Source organism: Lissotriton vulgaris, chromosome 5 (genome assembly GCF_964263255.1).
Source record: "Lissotriton vulgaris chromosome 5, aLisVul1.2, whole genome shotgun sequence".
Classification (NCBI taxonomy): domain Eukaryota; kingdom Metazoa; phylum Chordata; class Amphibia; order Caudata; family Salamandridae; genus Lissotriton; species Lissotriton vulgaris.
In genome coordinates this window covers 1,320,317,789-1,320,339,516 of record NC_141693.1, presented here as the reverse complement: position 1 = coordinate 1,320,339,516, position 21,728 = coordinate 1,320,317,789, and the positions used below count along the sequence as shown (strand labels likewise).

General features: G+C 43.8%; 1 protein-coding gene across 1 annotated transcript in view; it reads right to left on the bottom strand.

Annotated features, from left to right (window-relative positions):
• ZNF76 (zinc finger protein 76) overlaps positions 1-21,728 on the bottom strand; it is a 233,896-nt gene that overhangs the window by 97,779 nt on the left and 114,389 nt on the right. The window contains exons 8-9 of the mRNA XM_086923235.1: positions 9,737-9,862; positions 8,906-9,085 (exon numbers count right to left, since the gene is read on the bottom strand). Coding sequence (XP_086779361.1) covers positions 8,906-9,085; positions 9,737-9,862 — 306 coding nt within the window. The remainder of the gene's footprint in view (positions 1-8,905; positions 9,086-9,736; positions 9,863-21,728) is intronic.

Below are 21,728 nucleotides of genomic sequence, written 5' to 3'. Positions count from 1 at the left end.
CGAACCCCCGGCCGCGTCGCTCGAGCGGAGTCAGAAGAGCAAGGACACCTCTTCGACTTCTTGTGCTTCTTACCCGATGACGACTTCGACCCGGAGGAGTGGTGCTGACTCACGGAGCTTTGATGGCTCCGTCCCCTTGACCTCCTGTGGGACCTCCCGTGGGACCGGGACTGGGACTGGGACTGGGACTGCCGGAGTTCGAGTCGCCTGCGGGACCGCTCCCGCCTGGCTTTCGAAGAAAGGGCCCGGCAGTCGGAGCAGGCCTTGTCGTCGTGGTCGACGCCTAGACAAGTCATGCACAGGTGGTGAGGATCCGTGACCGACATGGTGCAGTCGCAATCTTCACAATGCTTGAAACCAGGCATCCCTACGGCACCGATCGGAGTCGTAAGACTTCGAGAAGGATCAAAATGATCTCAAAAAAGTTAGTCAAAAATTGACTGGGTTACTGCTTTTTCCAGATCTGCGCTGGCTGGTGCAGAAAAAAGAAGAACTGACGTCAGCACGCGGAGGCGGCGTCTAAGTACTCAGACGACGTCATCACGGCGCCCACGACGCCGACGACGGACGCGGAGCCGCAGACGACACCTACCGACGCGCAAGGGTACTACTACGCAAAAGTTTCCGGACCCAGTCTGACGCCTGGGGATATTCTAAGGTAAGGAATCTATCACTAACGTGTCTCTTTCAGATAAGGATTATCCTACCCCCGACTTTTAAGCGTACTACAATACTCGCTATACATGGTTCCTAGACATTACTTCCAGACACTAGACGGCTTCCTGTGGGGCAACATGCGCTGGAGAGTACGCCTTGCAACACTACAGAGAACATGAGGTAAAGGAGGGCTTGAGGTTTCTTGTTTGGAAATTATTATGACATCACAACTGCAACACGCATTGCACTGGCTTGACAGTGACGGTAACTGGGAAAGGGCACTCCTGGCGGGCATGTGCAGTGGTCGCCCTTTACCAGACCTCTTGATGCTAGGTACCGGAGTCCCCACATTGCTTCCATGCATTGATTTGATTTTGATTAATTTTGATTCTTCTATTTGTATAGCACGCGATTGCCCGAGGGCGTCTTGGCGCTGAGAAATCCCAATAGCTCATTGAAGGTGTATGGTTAGAGATGTTTAGCGAAAAGCCATGTTTTAACTTCCTTTCTGAAGGATTTCAGGGATGGACTGGTTTTTATGTCTAGCGGTAGTTGATTCCATGTTCTTGCCGTCTGTACCAGAAAACGTCTACCGCCCCAATTGGTTCTTCTGAATCTGGGTACCTTTAGGAGTTTCATTTGACTGGATCTAAGTAGTCTGTTTGGTTCATATAGATGCAGGTGTGTTTTTAGGAATTTTGATCCGGTTCCGTTTATTGCTTTGTAAGCCAAGCATAGTGATTTAAATTGTATCCTGCTTGCGATTGGGAGCCAATGCAGTCTTTTTAGTTTATGGCTTACTTTTTCATATTTTGGTATTTCCAGTATCAGTCTAGCTGCTGCGTTCTGCAGGCGTTGTAACTTAAGAAGGATTTTCTTTCTTGCTCCGGCATATAGGCCATTTCCGTAGTCCAGTCTGGACAAGGCCAATGCTGTCACCACTGTCTTTCGTGAGTCATATGGTATGTATGGTAAAATCTTTTTAATCATTTTTAAGATGTACCATAGTGATGAAGCTAGTTTGCTTGCTTGAGCGTCAAAAGAAAGGTTGGTGTCTAACATGATCCCTAGGTTTTTCACCTTTTCTGACGACTCTGGACATCTTCCCATTTCTGTAGGCCACCATAGAGGGGACCATATGTTTGTGTCTCCTCCTAGTATCATGACTTCACTTTTGTCGCCGTTCAGTTTTAAGCAGTTCATTTTCATCCATTGGCTGATTTTTGTCATGCAGCATTGGAATTTTTCTGCTGTGTCTTGTACCTCCTTACTTATTGACACTACAATTTGGGTGTCGTCGGCGTAAGATATAGGGGTGAAGCCGTTGTTCCTTATTATTTGTGCAAGAGGAGCTACATATAAATTAAAAAGAGTGGGGCTCATTGATGAGCCCTGCGGGACTCCGCATGGTAGGCTGAACAGATTGGATTTCGCTTCTCCTGATTCAACTGAGAATGTTCTGTTCTCTAGGTAGGAGGCTGTAAGGGCGCAGGCTGAATCATGTATGTTTGCTGTTTTTAACCGCGTAATAAGGATTTCATGGCTGACCCTATCGAAGGCCGCTGATAGGTCGAGTAGTATCAGCGCGGCCTTCGATCCGTTGTCCATTATTTTCCTGAGTTCCTCCACTGCTGTGATCAGGGCTGTCTCCGTCCCATGTTCTACCCGGAAGCCGAACTGTGAATGGTCCAGCCAATCTCCGTCCATCAGGTGTTGAGAGAGCTGTTTGTTTAACAGCTTCTCCAGAATTTTTGCGGCAAAAGGGATCCTGGCTATGGGTCTGTAGTTGTTGGGATTTTCGCAGTCTAGATTGGGTTTCTTTAACAGTGGTCTGATGGATATCATTTTCCAGTCATCTGGGAAGATGTTGGTATTAATGATTTTGGTGAATAATTTTTCCAGAAGTAGGCTTAGTTCTATGGAACAGGCCTGCATGATTCTGGGTGGACAGGGGTCCGTTGGACTACCTGAGTTGGTGGTGTGGATTTCTTTCTGGATCTGCTCAGCTGTAGGGGGTATAAATCTAAAAGCTAATGTTTGGTCTTGTTGTGTTACAGGGTTTATTGAGTATGATATGTCCTTTTCCATTGTTTCGGTATTCTGATTTTTAAAAGAGTCATATACTGATGAGACTTTATTAACAAAGAAGTCCCCTAGTATGTTGCAGAAATTTGATGACGGTGCTTCTAGGTTGTTGTTTTCGAGCTTTGAAAGTTTTTTGACGGTGTCAAAAAGAATTTTGCTGGAGTTTTTTGACTCGTTAATCTTTTTAGTGAAGTATTTGCTTTTTTCTTCTATTATTAATTTTTTGTAATTGTTTAAGGTATCTTTATATTCTTGTTTGAGTTGGGCGTCGTAGTTAGTTCTTCATTTTTTCTCTGCTCTTCTACACGTTTGTTTTTGTGTTTTTAGAGCTTCAGAGAACCATGGTTGTGATGGAGTTTTTCTTTTCAAGGTTGCCTTTTTTTGAGGGACGGTCGAATTGACTGCCTTGTCTATCCACTCATTAAATTGTTTACAGGCTATATTGCTATTGTCGTTAAAGGTTGGATGGGATGATTGGAGTTTTTCTATGAATGCCTGGTTGTCAATTTTAGACCAGTCACGATAGGTTAGTTTCTTAATAATTTCCACTGGTCTTCCAGTGTCCTTTTTAACTTCCAGCGTAAATCTTACTAGTTTGTGGTCTGTCCATGGGATTGGGAGGGTGTGTATTTTATTTAGGTTCTGGCAAGATGTGAAGATGCCGTCTAGTGTATGTCCAGCGTTATGAGTTTCTGAATTGACTTTCTGTTTCAGGTCGAAGCTTGCCATTGCATCAATAAATGCAGCAATCTTGGGGTCTGATTTTTTCTCTAGGTGTAGATTGAAATCACCTAGGATGGTGTAATCGGGACATGTCACACTAGATTCAAGAAAAGGGCTTAGCAGGTCGATTAAGGGGGTTTTTGCATTAGGTGGTTTGTATATTAGTATTCCGTTAAAAGTGTAATTATTAGTGATCTTTATTTGGAAGATTAATATTTCGCAGTCTGGGGTGTTACCTTTATCTGAGATTTTAATCTGAAGATCTTCTTTTCCTATGATCGCTAAACCTCCTCCTCGTTTTAGTTTTCTGTCGACTCTGGAGAAAGAGTATCCATCTGGAATTGCTAAAGCTAGGTCGGCATCTGATGCCTCGTCTGCCCATGTTTCGGTGACGAATAATATATCAATTTTTTGTCCCTCTATTAGTTCGGATGTTTGTATATTATGTTTGACCATTGATCTAGTATTGATCAGACGATTTTCAGAATATGGTTTCTGTATTTCGGTATCCCGGCTTTATCCACGTTTTTGGCGGGAAGAAAGTCGAGTGTGAGTGGGCATGACAGACATTGCTTACCTTCTATGTGTGGCTCTATCTGAGAACATGTGAAGTTTGGTCTCAATCTTCTTAGTTCCTGGCTGGAGTATTTCAGTGGCCCTTTATCGAGGTCATTTTGGCCAGGGGATATGGCCCTGGGCACGGTCTCGGCGCGGACGAGCGCAGACGGGCTTGCCTTAGGCGCTCCCGCTGCGCTCGTCCGCTGCGGGGTGGGTGGGCGTGGCCTGAGGGTGGGCGTGGCCTCGCGTTTCCACAGCGATGGCGGCCGTGAAATATTTCCTCCAAACAGCGCTAATATCCGCTGATTGTTGGGTGCCTGCTTGGCGTAAATGTCAGAGAGTAGCTCTGTGTAAGTGCCCAAAGTAAAATAAAGCTTCACACAAATTTACACAAGTTTAAAAAAATCGAACGTGGACACCTCCGGCTTCCGCCTCAGAGGTCTTGGAGTTTCCCAATGACGCGCTATCACTCAGCGCTTACATAGGCTTGGGGGGTGGGCGTGGCCTGAGGGTGGGCGTGGCCTCGCGTTTCCACAGCGATGGCGGCCGTGAAATATTTCCTCCAAACAGCGCTAATATCCGCTGATTGTTGGGTGCCTGCTTGGCGTAAATGTCAGGGAGTAGCTCTGTGTAAGTGCCCAAAGTAAAATAAAGCTTCACACAAATTTACACAAGTTTTAAAAATCGAACGTGGACACCTCCGGCTTCCGCCTCAGAGGTCTTGGAGTTTCCCAATGACGCGCTATCACTCAGCGCTTACATAGGCTTGGGGGGTGAGCGTGGCCTGAGGGTGGGCGTGGCCTGGCGTTTCCACGGCGATGGCGGCCGTGAAATATTTCCTCCAAACAGCGCTAATATCCGCTGATTGTTGGGTGCCTGCTTGGCGTTAATGTCAGAGAGTAGCTCTGTGTAAGTGCCCAAAGCAAAATAAAGCTTCACACAAATTTACACAAGTTTTACAACATGTGGCTATAACATGTTAAAATGTGGTGCGACGGGTAGTGCTACATGCCCCTATGCCCCAGATTCACTTCTGTGGGTGCCGTACCCTTTTGCATGTATCACTGATTCCATGTCTGTACGACAGTGGAGGGAGGGAGGATGTCAGCTGTTAGGGGATATGTATGTTGATGGAAAATGCATCACCTGCGAGGAGGCGACAGTCTCCTTTAATTTGAGGACAGGGCAATTTCTGCAGTACAAAAAGATATACAGAGTGGCCCGGGGATCTGGCCGTCTGTCCCAGAGGAGCCCCCCAATAATAATAATACACTTAAAGTGATGCTACTCATGGCTCAGGGAAGACGATTGGTGTCCCATCTTTATCAAGCCTTACGAGATGACTTACCATGTGGGGCTCTGCCGGTGCAGTCATAAAGGGATGTATTAGTTGAGGAGCCCCTATCAGAGAGAGAATGGCTAATGGTTCATGATGAGGTTCGGGGGGGGAGCTCCAATCCACATTTTAAGCTCCTTCAATACAACTTTGTACATCAGACATAACTTACCCCAAGAACACTACATATAATTTATCTGCCTTGATCTGATGAATGACCAAGATGTGGATCACGGGCAGCGGACTTTTTGCATATAATTTGGGCTTGTCGGACACTACTCTCTTATTAGGAAGATGTTCTTGCACGCCTCCGAAGAGCCATGGGATGGGCGATCCCTATAGAGATCCGACAGGTGTTGTTGGGTTTGCTACATGCACCGAAATACAAGAAACAAAGTAGAATATTTGTTCTCTTGGGGCTAGTGCTAGCAAAGAGAAGGCTTGCCATAGGATGGCTTAGACCTCTGCCCTGTGAACAGAGAAATGGGTAAGAGACATATGTGAGTGAGCGACTGCAGAAGAGGTACAGATTAAATTTGCCTGGAAGTGTGAAAAGCTTACAGACGATCGCCAGGCATTGTCCTTTATGTTATCTGAGGGACCTGCACGCCCCAGAGACACTTAAAGCTGCTGATGAGGGGGGGAACACAGCGGATGCTGGAGAATTGTGTGGATCGATAGTTAAGGTGAGATGGCTGAAATCACATTGGGTGGCCTAAGACAAACTCGTATATTTTAACCCCTTTCATGGATTGATGACTTGACAGTGGTGGGGGGGGGGGGGGGAATAGGGGGGAGTTAATATTTTAAAAGTTGAAATGGAATCTCATGGACAGAATGAAAATATGGACCTTGTTTGCTTTAAATATTACCATCACAAGAAATCCTATGTTTTTCTCCTCTTTTCATTCCTGTATTTGTGAAATGGAATACTTCTCCCCTCCTCTCCTTCTGCTGGATAACCGGCGAAGTAGTGATATTATTTACTTTCCAGTACAGCTGTAGTGGGGAGGGATGGAATGGAAGCCTGATTTCCCTTCAAGTATTCCTTTGAAAACGATGTCTACATGATTCCCAAATGCTAATAAAGTTACTTTAAAAGAAAACACTACACTACATCTGCAGGTAGTAAGATGTACTGGTGGTAGAGCACCATTTGCCTAATTTTCCAGCATACAGGGTTGATATGGATAATTTAAAAAACGTTTGTGTTCACTGTAAAGGACCAATATTTGAGATGTGCAACAATATTCCATTCGCTACCTGGTGCAAGTGTATGTCCACCAGACACTTGCTGATGTGATCAACATTGCGGACCAGTCATAGAGACTTTCCGAGAACTGTTGTGCTTCTGACAAGTTCTCGAGCAGGATCCCCATCTTCGCTGCAGTGGCACTTGAGGAAGTGTGCCCAATCAGTAGGCCTGACTGAAGTCTGGATTGACATTTACCCATTGGCACTCGCTGCATGTCTGCAAACCTGGATGGCATGACCACAGAACTGCCAACCCAGTAGCATGCGGTCCCGGTAGCTCTGAAGACTGCAGACCTGCTGTGCTTATCGAAGGTGTCCCCCCACCAATAATGGCTGTCCTGAAACTGACTCCCATAGGTGCCAAGTTGACTGCTTCTCTGAAGATTGAGCACTTCGCCCGAGGCACAAAGTGACAGACTATTGTCCAGAAACCAAGTTATTGTAGCATCCAGATCTGACAGCTGCCATTGTGCTCCCAACAGTGTCTAGATTTGCCCTATTGTCACTGGAGCCCTGTGTCTGGAAAGAGGACTGCTGAATCACCTCAACCCTGGGAGGCCCTAGCACGATTGACAGTGTACTCATTAGAAGATTTGGGCCACAGAGCCTCAAAAACCAGTCAGTAAGGAGAGACAGCACCAAAGCCGGAAGAAGTCCAACGCCAGCCATACCTGCAGCATTTTCCTGAAGAATCACTGCATGATTTGTAGCCGCGACACCTGATTAGGACTGACTTGAGCAGTGCCTTTGTTACAGATCATCAAAAGTGAACCCACCTGTGGTAGGCCCGTAGCAACTACACCACCAAGGAGAAGGAACAGGTGAAAGACTATACAGGCTAGTTAGCCAGTGAAATAACAGTTTGCTAACAGGGGAGTGGGAGCACTGCATTTTAGCTGCAGGCTATACCACTAGAACCCCAAGACAATAGAATGGGGAGAGACAGGGGGTAGAGTGCCTAGCAGGGGCCCCACCTTGAAGCATATGGGACTCATACCAGAGTATTGAGTAACTTGTGAATTATTGTAGTGCGCTGTATTGTGCCTACTTATCTTTTCCACAGAGAAGCATTGGGCTGGAGAAATATTTTAGTGCTCTATTGGTTGTGTTGTTCAGTGCTGAGGCTATACATACCTGCACTAGCCTGCCTGAGAAGCCTGTGATTGCTCAACATCATTACCGCTGACTGAAAGGGTTGTATTTGGCCCAGTTTGCAGAGCCACAGCAAGACAGACTCTCGGGCAGTAGAGGTAAACTTCCCAAGCCCCCCTGGATGTGGTCCAGTAGCTCGGTCTGTCCAGTGAACCCCCAAACTGCATCCAGCAGTCTCATGCCCATTTGCAAGACAGCTAGAGATCTGCTAACAAGCCTGACCTTTGTGCAGTATAGCACATCATTGTTAGGCCACCATGTTAAGAGTAGAAACTCTGCATGCAGTGTAGAGCTCCATCATCAAGTTTAACACTGAGAATAGTTAAGAAATTTACAAAAGTCATTTTCCTTCATTCCTGGGCGCTACTCTACCGTGGATTCTTCGATATTTAAGAGTACATAAAATGTTTCTCAAGAGTTTGAAACCAGGGAAATACAATCCAATAGTTCAGTAGCCCTGAAACATGACTGCAATTCTAGAATAATCTATGTCCACCAAAGATCGGCATGTAATCACACTCTGTCGTATCAACTTCCACCCACACATATTGTCTTTTAAGTCATTTGTCAGTTTAACCTCCTCATTGCAATGCCTCTAGAATGAACAGCTAAAAGATTATGGGTGTCTGGACTCCACCTACCACCAAAACAACTACCGGTCTCTATTACTTCAGCTCTCAGCTTGCCTCAGATTACATTTTATCGCTAAAGCTCAAACTAGACGCTCCTCAGCCCCATTTCCTAAAATGCTCCTTTCTCCCCCACCAATTCCAATACTCAACCAGTCCCACGGGGCTCAAGTCTGTCCAACTGTTTTGATCTTATCACTCAGTCCCACTTACATCTGATACATTAATTCCCCAAAAACTGCCTCCAACAGCCTAGGCTGATACATTAAAAGCAGATCACCCCCTTTCCTTCATTTGCTTACACAATCATAAATTGACAACTCATTGTCCCCCCCAACAACCCACACAGCTGACTGTCAATGACTAACTCTACGTCCTTGGCTATCAGCTTCCAACTGTCTCAGACCAAACTCATGAGCTTACCCTTCCTCTACTCCACTGACTGCATGACAACCACTCCAATCCCCAAACCTCTCAGAGCACATTCTCCTCTCCAGCTAACCGGTCTTACCTGTGTGAATTCGCATATGATTCTTGTAGTTGGTGGCGCTGGAAAAGCCTCGTCCACAGCCAGGCTCTGGGCACATATAAGGCCGTTCCCCCGTGTGGGTACGGATGTGCACTTTCCTTATGTTGGAGGTAGTAAAGGAGCGTGAGCAGCCTTCGAATGGACACATGAAAGGGCGTTCACCTTCCCGGGCCCGAAACATAAAGAGAAGAAGAATTTTAATTGGTCACCAAGAGAGCAAAAGACTCTTCAACCTTTACAAGAAGTTGCTTTGTGGATTTCTGTCACCCAGAGAGCTCCAAAAGCCTTCCCCCCGGTTAATCAACTGCTAGGAGAACACTCAATTCTCTTACCCAGAAGTGTGGTGTGACTGATAACATGTACCCAGTATCTGAGGTCACTGGTAGAGTGCAGATCATGAAGAAGCATACTTTATCGCCTTCAGATTTACACTACTTTAACTCCCCTTTCCTGGAAGGAGGCTGCAAGACATGGGGGACGAGAACTTCCGAGCCACTGAGATCTTTCCTGGCAACATGTGTGCAGTACAGAATTACTCAGTCAGCACTCACACTTCATCCAGAATGGTACAAGTCCTGAGGGAGCATCTCCTGCTCTCACACATTGTTCAGCAAGAAATCAAGTTGGAGCCCAGGCTTTTCTCTATTAGGATGCATGGTATAAGTCAGCTCAACGCCCTCCTCTTATAGCCGCCCTGGCACCTGATGAGTATGGTACGGTCACTGCCCTGGTGGTAATGGTGTAGAACCCTTAAGCCTTTATAAATACCCTAGTAACACAAAAATGTTATATTGTTCTAACACTCCAAGTCACCTGTGTGGGTTCGCACATGCTTCTGTAGGTCACCTGAAGTCTTGAATGCCTTATTGCACATATCTTCCGGACACTTGTAAGGCTTCTCTCCTGTATGGGTGCGAACGTGGCTCTTCAGTCCATATCCTGCAAGGAGAAGTATGTGTAAAGGTCATCGGATGCTTGAAAGGCACCCTAATTGGGTACAAAACATTCAACATGTAGAGAGGTTATTACGAATACAGTCAAAATGTTGTTTAATACTAGGTAGAAATAGGTAATCCAGGAAACTTGTACCATATTTTAGTTGCTGTGCGACTGCCTCAACGCATTTTATGGAAACCAGCGAGAACAAGCGAAAGAGGGAAAGGGCAGAGGGGACACAGACTACTATTTAATTTTCCAAAATCCTAGTTTTATATCATGGGCATCTTCACTAAATTCATAAACTGGGACTGTCCCTACCCAGAAGTGAGATCCCTGAAACACTTACTTGAAAGAGACATCAGTCAAAACTAAATGTTGTCTATTTCAATTACAGCTATGCCAAAACAACATTGGTGGCTTTTTTCTACATCTAATTAATTTGTGGAAGAACTAATAAAAAAGTAGGAAACCCTCAATTGGATCTTGAAAAAAACACTTCTAAAAGGAAAAAGGAAATAAGATTGAGAAGAAAACTAGTACATCCAATTGCCCGGGGCTGAGGGCTTGCATCAATGTACTTGGAATAGAGGATTGTTCCTCGGTATATTATAATATCAGTGCTCCATTTGGCTTTGCTGTCTGGAAAAAGATGACTCAGAGAGACTTGTGAATGGGATGACGTACATTTAACATTTGTTGAGTTTTTTTCTTGATATTGTGGTATATATACTTAGTTCCTACCGTATGGTTTTATCAACCGCTGAGGGCTAATAACAATCAGGAAAAGTCATCAGCCTATGCTGACAGTTTGAATTCATGGGGGTGGACTGTGATGCCATCTGTAAGTAGGTTGCTTCTGTCAGCAGGAGCACTTAAACAGCACGACCCGGAGGGGAAAATTGGCTATCCCCGTCGAGATCCCCTAGTAGTCCCAGCTCACGAAAGCTACTCTTTCACCTAAACTCTATTTTACCTAGAATAATACACTTTACCAGATTAGTCTGCAAGTAGTACATGGCATTCCAGTACTCTAAAGAGGTAGGTCGATTCCACTCTACCCTCTGCTAAAGGCTTTCTCTGCATTTGGGTCAATAACACATCGGTGCGTTGCTTCTCTTCTTCCACTAGTGATATAATTATGGCCCCAGATGAAGCTAATTTTGTCCAGGTAGATTGGATAAGGAGCACAGAGTAGAGACGTGTTAAGAATCTTAAAAACATGAAGTCAGAATGTATTAGGGAGATGGGTCGATAGGGTGAGGATTGCCTACATGAAAGTTCCCTTAGGGTTTTTGTTTGCTGTAAAGTGATTGAATAAAGAGAGAAGCTTAGGAACTAGTTCACTTTTTGGTGAGTGAGAATATTCTGCAAGGATACTATAGTTGCTTGTTTTTTAAATTTTTATTTAAAGCTTATATACTGCGGGATATTTCCAGCTCACTTATATCAGCTCTCTGATGGGGGCAGATTGTGATGATGTGGGAGCTCGTGAGGAATGAAGGCAAGGTGGGAATCAAGTGCTGACTTTTTGTAAGCATCTTCTACCTCATATATAGTCCCTGAATACTTAAGATATTCAAATTGTTGATTGTAACCTCTCATTTTCAGTCACCGATTAAAGAGATCTTGGATTTCTCCTTCTTTGCTTTGAAGTAATTATCTAGAAGCTTACCTCTTTATTTCCACCCACATGACATTTTACCTTGATTTACAAAAAAAACAATATGATGTACCACTAGCATGGTGTACCTTTAGTGCTAGTTGAATTATAGCTTGAGGTGGGTGGAGTGTGCCTTTGTGAGATTATCTTGAATGACCTTTCCTTTTTTCTCTGCATTTGAGCAGACTACTTCTCAAACTCATTTATTCTAGCGGTTCGAAGTTTCTCATTGACATGCGTTTCTTGGAGAGATATGATACTTATGTTTAGTTTTTGTAGATGTGATACATTTTTTTTCTAGTACTCTGTCATTTATTCCTTTGATGTTACATGAAATATTTTTGATGTTAATCATTATTTATGCAATGGGGTCTCAGGCGAGAGAGTCATGGCAAGGAATATTTTCCTCTGCTAATGAATGAAACATGTAATACTATAAACCATATATTTATGCCACATCTAAGAGAGGTGTTACTCAATGCTGTATTTCAAATTCTCCATATTAAGAAAATAAATAAACAGGGTTGTTGTTTGAATGAAGAGGAGAATGGTAGAGCAGAACAGCAGCACTTGCCTGAATAGCACTACATCATTGAATAGCGTCCTCAAAGAACACTTTTCTATAAGTTTGCTCACAACTCCTGAATATCAGAGATTCCAAAGCATTGATTGGCACAAGTTAATTCGGAGCAAAGAAGAGGAAATAGTAATGCACTGCCATAGATTTTGTTGAAAACCCTCACTTAAGATGGTGGCACCTACTGAGTGGTTATAGCAGCTTAAAGGTTAAGCGGACAGGAAAAGGATCAGATGCTTGCGAATGAGACTGCTTCTCAACTATTATTTGCTTCCTTTTCAGACCGTGAGTTATTTGTGCAACCTGTATGCTGCCAGCCTACATATCTTCTCTTCTGGGGGTTACTAGTGAGGTGCACTATAACCATTTGATCTTTGAAGCCTTGCTCTACATCACTGTCAGATTGGATCGTCCAACACTTTTCTCTACCCACTTATGCAACCTAATAAGCTGTTAAAGATCTACGAGCATTGGTCTTTTTTTCTTCTCCACCACAAGTTATCAGCAATCTTCTTAGATTACACACATGTGGTCACAAAATGTCGGATTCCCACACTCTGTTCCTCAGGGTGACATATTTATCGATTGTGAATATATAAGGTGTAACTAGAGCAACCCTCAGAGCTTGCGTTCTTTACTTAAGGCATATTATTTAAAATTAAGTAAGTTACAATAACGTCTGTTGAATTGCCTGCTGTTGATATCGAAGTATCAGTGCATTTCAGCACAATACACACTCCTGATCCATAGAAGCCTTGCTATTCTAGAGAGTATTTCTCTTCAGTATTACTCACTGTTCTGTACTGAATTGTAATAACCAATTCCGCCTGCAACTGTTCCACACACAGTTACCCATAGATTTAGTATGACGAAGGGCCTACTTTACAGCCATCATATTGGCTAAAAAACGTTTTACCAAGTCTATCAAGTATCTTACTACAGGGTTGTTTTACTATACTCTGAGCTTCGACAGTCCAGGATTTTTCCAAACACATACCAAAAGAGAATGGCTGGAAAAAAAGCAAATCAAACCTCAAATGCTCTAAGGCCAAGCCACCGAAACCAGACTCCCTTGTAAAAAGTAAACATGACATCAATAACACCCTAGACATGATATTAAAAAAATAAGCGGAGGTACACAAATTAGCTAAGTCCACCATAGCTAATACGGATGTGATGCAAAAAGTCATCTCTGTCATTAGATAGGACATTAAATTGATTAAAAACTGAAATCGCAGAGGCAGAAGACCGGATTACTACCTTTGGGGATTTAAACAAGATATAAGAAAGATCTCTACATTGAAACTAAAACTATGCGTCTTTAGAAAGAAATCTCAGAGTTGAAGATCAGAACAGAAAGAGAAATCTATGTATCTTTGGAATCACTAAAGAAGAATGCTCCTGCGCCATCTTCCTAGATACATGCACCCACATGCATCAACCTATTTAGGAAGTGCAAACGGTGCGAATCGGTAAATTCGACCGTTTGCACTTCCTAAATAAGTTTTTGGGATGCATCATGCATTTTTGTGGAATTCGCTATTTTTAGCGATTTCCAAAAATGCGATTGCTGTTAAGGAATCGCAAATTTGTGATTCCTTAAAAGCAATGCATGATTGTTTTTATAATTGCGAATTAGCAATTAGGAGGTGCAACTTACCACGAGGTTGAGGAAGCAGTAGGGCAACAGATGCAGGGAGAATGAGAGAAGGAACAGAGGGAGAGCAAGAGAAAGAGCAGGAGAACTCGCAAATGGGAGGACAGGCAAGGCAGAGCAAGAAAGAGGGATAAGAAAGGGCAGGAGGCATCTGCGGACAGAGACCGCAAGCAAGGACAAGTAAGAGTAAGCATAGACAGGGATGTGGGCATGTAAAGGTTGGTAGAGTGGGTTGAGACATGCGGGAATACAGGCTAGGGAATTGTTTTTTTTTTTTAATTTATTTTTGCAAAAATACATGAGACAATAGGAATTAATCAGTAAAACATGACAAAAAAATAAATAAATGATTGCGGCCAATCACTTCACTGTCTAAAAATCAATTTCTTAAGCAATCAAAGCGGGTTGAAAATTATAATTCCAACGTAATACATAGAACTTGCAGCAACCCCTTACAGGAGAAAAAAGGACATAAGTGAATGACAATCACACTGTGGAAACATAAGACTGAAACATTGAAAGCTTAAAAAAAAAAAAGAACCCGAGCCATACACACAATTTGGATAGATAAATTAGCATGAGGAGGATTTGCACTTCAGGCTCTAAGTTCCTACTCACAGACCCCCATATTTGTTCACCCAGCTTGCGATTTCGCAGGCCCTTCAAGGCATTTGAACTGTGCTCGATATTATAAACTGAAAAGAAGCGTGCCCGCCACATTTCAAAAGAGGGCAGTTCACGCTGCAACCAAAAGGATGCAATACTAAGCCTATATACAGCTGTAGCTACAAATATTAAATTGACATGTTGACTTGGTATACCGGTCTCCGCTGATCCCATTTCAACCCCTAAGAGGATCTGCGTGGCTGTTAATTGGAGTGGAGTGCCCAATATGTCTGATAAACATTTGTCCAACTGTGTTAATAACCTTCCCAGCGATGGACAACCAAAAAAAACATGGAGATCATCCGCAGATGGATGACCACAGCGGAAACATTTCCCGATAGCATCCCCAGACCATTTTGAAATCTTATCCGGTGTATAATATAGGTTAAAGAGTGATTTGAAATGCTGCGCGGATAGCTTAGCCGAGAGGAATACATTTTTAGCCATTTCTAAAGAAATTTCAATCTGTATATCATTCCTACCTAATTTAGTCCCCATTTAACATTTTGTAATTCAATATCATTAGCCTTCGTACTTAACATATGACCATATAGCACACCTATCCTTGCAGTTTTCATAATATCTTCTATCAAACAATTAGCTTGGAAAAAGCCTCCACTATTCGAGATGATTCCTAATTTGTAAATCCTTAAAAAAATGCTCCCTAGGAAGCTGATGCTGTTCCCTCAATTCTTCAAAGGATTTCAGATAGCCTTCACTATATAAATCCCCCACCATCCTTATACCCTTCCCCCTCCAATAATAAACCACCTGATCCCATAAATCTACTGGCAAAAAAATTGAAGATACCAATGGAGTATACCAAGAAATTTTCCCAAAACAAAACATAGTCCTTACAACCCGCCAGACTTTATATGCTGCCATCAGAATCTTAAATCTCGTGCGCTTATAGTAGCTCCAATCGAGATAGTCCAAAGGGGCAGCCCCGGTTAACAAAACATTAATTCCTTGCAGCATACAAGCATAATAATACGACACAAAGTCTGGTACTGACCAGCCACCTAATTGTCTTGGTCAAATCATATATCGTATCACCCTCCGGGCCTTGACACCCAACCACATAAAGCGCATACAAATAGATTGAAGCTGTCAGGCTAGCCTTTGGGATTTCTAGAGGAACACATCTAAAAAAATAGAGTATTTGCAGGAGAAGTAACTTTTTTAATAAATTGCATCTCCCCACTAGGGAGAGATGCAAACATTCTGCCTGATCTAGTCGTTTCTTTACCCCCAAAAGAAGACCCTCCCAGTTAGATTTAACCAGGGCAGTTGCGGAGACCCTTAACTTAATCCCCAAATAAATGACCTCCTGGCACACCCTTGGATCAGAGTACTTCGGCATATTGGCACATAACAGCTGGGTCTTAGTAGCATTCAACTTGTAGCCAGAAACCAAGCCAAATTTTAAGGCTAGATGTTCAATCTCCTGCATCGCTGTAACAGGGCATGGTGTAATAAAGGCAACATCATCCGCGTAGGCAAGAACCTTAAACTGGTAAGTTTGTATCGCCACAGGTTGTATCCTAGTACCATCTTCCAACATTCTTAAAAACGGCTCAATATATAATGAAAATAAAAGGGGAGAACAAGGGCAACCTTGCCTAGTACCCCTTTGTATATGAACCACCTCCGACACAAGTTACATGGTGCTGATGCGGGCAACAGGATTATAATACAAAGTCTGTAAAGATGTTATAAACTCTTGCCTAAATCCACGGCGCCTCATGACATCCCACAAGAAGCACCATGCAACTCGGTCGAAGGCCTTCTCTGCATCTAACAAAATTAAACATAATGGCTCCCGGGTTACATTAACATAATCAAACAAAGTTATCACACGACGGACATGATTTACCGTGCCACGGTGGGGTATAAACCCATGTTGTATGGTAGAAACTAACGAAGTGATTACCGATGACAGCCTGTTAGCTAAAATTTTAGAATAAATCTTCCCATCTGCATTTAAAAGTGAGATGGGACGGAAAGAACCAGGCAAATTCGCCGGCTTTCCTTTTTTATGGAACACTAATATACAGGCTTCACTCCAACTCATAGGGGGAGCCCCTTTCTGGGCCATTCGCATTGTTGCAAGAAGATCAGCCTTTAAGACAGAGAAAAAAGTTTTGTAAATTTCAACCGGCAATTTGTCGGGCCCTGCCGCCTTACCCCTTGCCAGCCCATTTACTGCTAATTCCAACTCCTCTAATGAGAGCAGAGCTTCTAAAGCTTCTGCATCTTCTGTAGTGAGATCCGCCATACAATATTGATTAATAAGAGTAGAGGCCTCGTCAATCTCATACTCATCCCTACGGTAAAGCTTCTCATAGAATTGTCTTAACACCTCTAAGATACCAGTATCATTTCCCACAGAGTTGCCATTTGTGTCTAAAATATGATCTATCCTTTGGGCTGCCTCTCTCTCTTAATTTTTGGGCGAGGCATCTGCCACCTGCCTCACCGTACTTCTAATGAATTTGATGTTTGATGAAAACATTTTTTGCATTTTCCTTAGACCAGTGAAGATTCAATCTTGCTTTACATCGAGCCACTGACGTGATCGATTCAGTTATATCCACACCCATCTGAATTGCCTGCACAAGTGTCTCCTCAACCTGCTTCAATCCTCGATATAACTCTTGAAAATTAGCTGCCTGTTTTTTTTGGTTATATAGATCAAAGCTTATAGTTTCTCCTCTGAACGCAGCCATAAAGCTATCCCAAACGCAGCCAACACTGCTGGTCCCACGATTTATATTAAAAAAGTAGTAATCCATTGTTGCATTTTTTCCGTAAATTGCAGCTCCAATAAAAGCTTACGGTCAAAGGAAAATCCTCTCGGCCGAATGACTGCTACTATACCTTCTATTGACAGGTCTCCTGGCCCGTGATCAGATGTAATTCTTGGATATACCTGAATTACAGCCTGATTTAGTACTGACTTTGCTGTAAAAAAATAATCGAGCCTAACTAGCTTACGATGAGGAAAAGAAAGTATAACCCGGAGCCACCCCTCTTAAATAAGCCCAACCATCCACCAACCCATGAGTGATCAATAATGCCTGTAATGCCTTAAAGCCACGCGGTTTCTTACAAAAGTATCTCGCCTCTTCATTGCATATAATATTAGGTAACAGATTTATATTTAGATCCCCACACAGGATCAATTGTGTTGGCCAAGTTGCTAATTCCACATTTAAAAACTCTAGAGTATCTGCCTCTTCTAAATTTGCCCCATAAACTGAGCAGACCGTGAATATGGTAGAGCCCGCAAGACATTTTGCTATTACCCACCTGCCCATTCCATCGGTTAAGATTCTCCCTGTATTGCCAATATGTTTTTTAGCCAGGATTGCAACACCTCTAGCCGTCCCTGAAAATGTAGTACATGCTATAAGATTGAATCCCAGCTCCTCAAGTAAATGGCGCTTTGACCAAACCATATGAGTCTCCCGGAGACAAATTATATCACAATACAAGACTTGTAACTCTTGCGCCACTCGCTGTCTTTTATCCAGTGAATTCAACCCCCTCACATTCAATGTACCTATCCTAAAAACTTGATCGACTCACTCCACAAACTGCCTGCAACAGAGCAATATCTGCCCCAAAGAGATTAATTTCCATATTATACTCATGTATTGTTTTCTGTTTTTCACCAGCCCTGCAGCCCCACCCTGTGGCCCCTACCAACCCACCCACCACCCAAGAAGAGGCTTAAGGACCATGTCCTCAGTGAATCAGAAGTGCCCCCCCAATTGACTCCCCTGCTCCCAACCATTATTTCTCTCTCTCCATGCTAAATAATTAAACCTAAGTTCAGACCCTACAAAAAAGTAATTTACAGGGATGTCACCCCCCCTTTTCCAGTTTCCTTCATTCCTATTGCCATATCACATAACTTAAAACTGGCATAGATATCTCTTGAATAGATCTCTAGCTGCAAATAACTTATCTTCAGATATATGCCACATTATTCTAGAATCGCAATTACACAAAAAAATATTTTTTTCTCTTCTTTTTTCCTTTTTCTTCCTGTTTTCTCTCTTTTTCTTTTTTCTTTTCCCCCGCACACCTTATGCAGCATTTACATATACATATTAGCCCCTATTTTTTGGGGGGATACATAGAAATAGTCCACAATCACCTAAAGCAAAAAAGGAAGAAGGAAGGAAAAGAAACACATGATCTGACAAAAACTGCAGATAAACAGGAGAGAGAGAACCTCATTGACTAAATAAAGAAAAACCATAGTTACACATTTCACTCAATATACACTCTAATATCCAGTCAAAGATTTTTAGCCAGTGTTATTTATAATACTATCATTAGCGTTGCGGACTCTTATCCATTTCCTTCATATAATCCTGTACAGCCACCCCGGACATTAAGTATTTGGTTTGCCCTCTGAAAATAATCTTTAATTTGGAAGGGTTGAGCAGAATAACCTGAGCCCCCTTAGCCTGTAGGGGAGCAATTAGTTTCCGTAGTGGCCACCGTTCGTGCACTGTTGCTTGGCAGAAATCAGGAAGGACGAAGAATTCACACCCCATACCACTCCGTTTTTTCTCCGGGGGTGCCAGATCGTATAAAGCTTCCCGAAGTAAATAGTTATTCAGGCAGATTAGAATTGCCCTGGGATAGGAGTTCGAATCGACTTGTTTCTCCTTTCCACGCTGCCGTAAAACAAGAGGGTACCTATGTGCCCGGATCACTTCCGTTTCCCAGTCCCAGGTGTTAAGTTCTGGGAAAGCTTCCTTGAAAAGCTGAATAATAAACTTACGTGGATCAGAACCTTCCTTTGTCTCGGCTATACCTTACACGCGAAGATTGTTACGACGTGCACGGTTTTCTAGGTCCGTAAGCTTCCAATCCACGTCTGATTTGGATTGTTGTAAAGTCTCGATGGCCGATTGTTGCTTAGCCAAGCAATCCTCTGCTGAGGAGACTCTCTCCTCAACCTCTACCACCCGAGTAGTGATTTCAGCACACGTCTTGACCAAGCGCCTCACCCTGTTCCAAAGTTTCCTGATGGCCCCTTGTGTGCATAACCCTTCAGCCTTGGTCTCACTGTGGTGTGCCATTATACTCGTACAGATCAAGGCTACGGTGATCGAATTCTCTTCCAGATCCTCCTCTAAATTGAACTGAACAACAAGGAGGCTCCGGTCTTGCTCTGCTCCTTCGCACAGCACCTTTCTTACTGTTTCATGGGGGGGAGATTGCTGAGACTCCTCTCCTTCGTCATCATCCGGTAGGTCCCCCCAATCACCAGGATTGCTAGAGCTGTCTTCCTCATGCTCTTTATCTGACGCAACAGTTAAGTCAGACATGGAATAGAATTTACCGTCCGATCCTGCGTACTCTGACTCGCTGCCCTTATCCGTCATTCCAGTAATAGTGTTTGTAATTAAACCAGGCCTAGGCGCCGACCCCGGCATTAAGCTGGTGTCTGCTGTAGCTGCCTCATTTACTGTCACTGTATTGCCCTCCTTTGGAGCAGAGGCTGGAAGCAAAATCGGTGAAGCTCCGATGGAGGCATTCGTACTTGCCCCTGCTGCCCGGTGCTCATGCTGCACAGTAGAAACCAAACCAACTGTATTGCTCATGCCCTCTGATTCCAAAGTCGATTTTGGCTTAGCTCCCTTTGCTCCCAGCTTTTAATTAAAAATTGCATGGACAGTTAATGGTTTACTAGGAATGTCCTGTATCTTTGCAGCCACAGCCTGCACATGCGGAGTATTGGAGCTTCCGAGGCCCACAGCAGAGCCATTCAGGTTACCGATGGAGTTATCACTTGCTAGGCTGTTTATTTGGCTGGCTTTGTTCGTTCCTGCCCCCCCAGGTACTTGATATAGTGTTGCCATTAATGATGCTATTATTCACCCCCGCAACAGTAACCACGGCTCCAGACAATGTATCGTTGTCTCCTACAGCTGATACAGCAGCCGGCGGCACAGTATCAGCTACCTCCATTACCTCAACGGGGGGCGCACCCCCTTGCTTCCTAGAGCCTCCTCTCCCCCTCGCCATTGTCAGTCAGTGATATACAATCTCACCTCGTCCGAGATACGTCAGCCAAACAGATTGAACCAGTCTATTGCAGCCACTGAAAATTTTCCAAACCTTCAAGAACGCTAAACGACACTCGCCAGTGACCAACTCATTAGTCACGAACTGAGGGAAAAATCCGCCGAAAAGTACCTTGCCTTGGCATTCAGCGCCCGTGCAAATCAGTCAGCGCTGCACTCAGCCACTAGCCGTCTCCTTGCCGTCTCCTTGCCTAACTGGTTTTAGCGGAGCCAAAGCTGCCGGGAGTCTTTCCCATCCAGTTACTTCGCCTCAACGCTGGATGACGAGCAGCACAGAACGCGTGAATCACCGAAGCAGTGAACCCCGGATTCCACAGCCTACACCACCGGTCAGGGCCGCAGGTCCAGAGTACACACCTCACGGAAGCTTCAAACGCCGGACCGCCACTGCTTTGTTTTACAGACCGGTAAGCAGCCACTGCTTTGCTCGTCGTAGCAACACCGTTTTGTTCCGTTTTGTTCCGTTGCTCAGACCGCTGCTCTGACCCACGGGAAAATGCGAATTGTAGGGGGTAGAGGGGAGTCACACGGGGCTTGTGGAAGAAGCACCTCACACGGCCACGCTAGCGGCCGCCATCTTGCCCCAGGCTAGGGAATTTTAAGGGGTGGCATTCTAATGAAGAATGGATAGAAAGAAGGACAGGAACAGGAGATGGCAAGAAGAGATATGCAAGCAGCCACAGCGGAAGCAAGCACGGCAGAGAATGCAAGAAGGGATAGAGGAGGGTCATAGGAAGCAATGAGGGACAGAGGAGTGTTACAATCGCCACTTCGGCCTCCAAGTGGCCAATAAGAACAGGAGATGGAAATAGATATGGAACACCTGTTGCTAGGTCTGGCAAAAAAAAGTAAATACATTTAAAAAAATAAATCAATCGGTGGAGATCTTAGGCGATGGAAATATATACGGAACACCTGTGGCTGGATCCAGGGCGGGGAGGTGTAAGAGGGGGGATGGTGGTCATCTTTAGATGGAATACTGTGAAACAAATCTGAATGGGATACTACAGTTCATGCAAAAAAAAAAACAATACCACTACGAAGAAAAAAAAAAAAAAAAAAAAAAAAAGACTATGAAAAGGACTCAATAGTTGACTTGAAACCATTTGCCAGACTTTGGATTATAAAGAAATAAGAAAAATGTTTGCGAAGAAATAAACATTTCATTAAGAAATGCTATGATGTTGAAAGGGCTC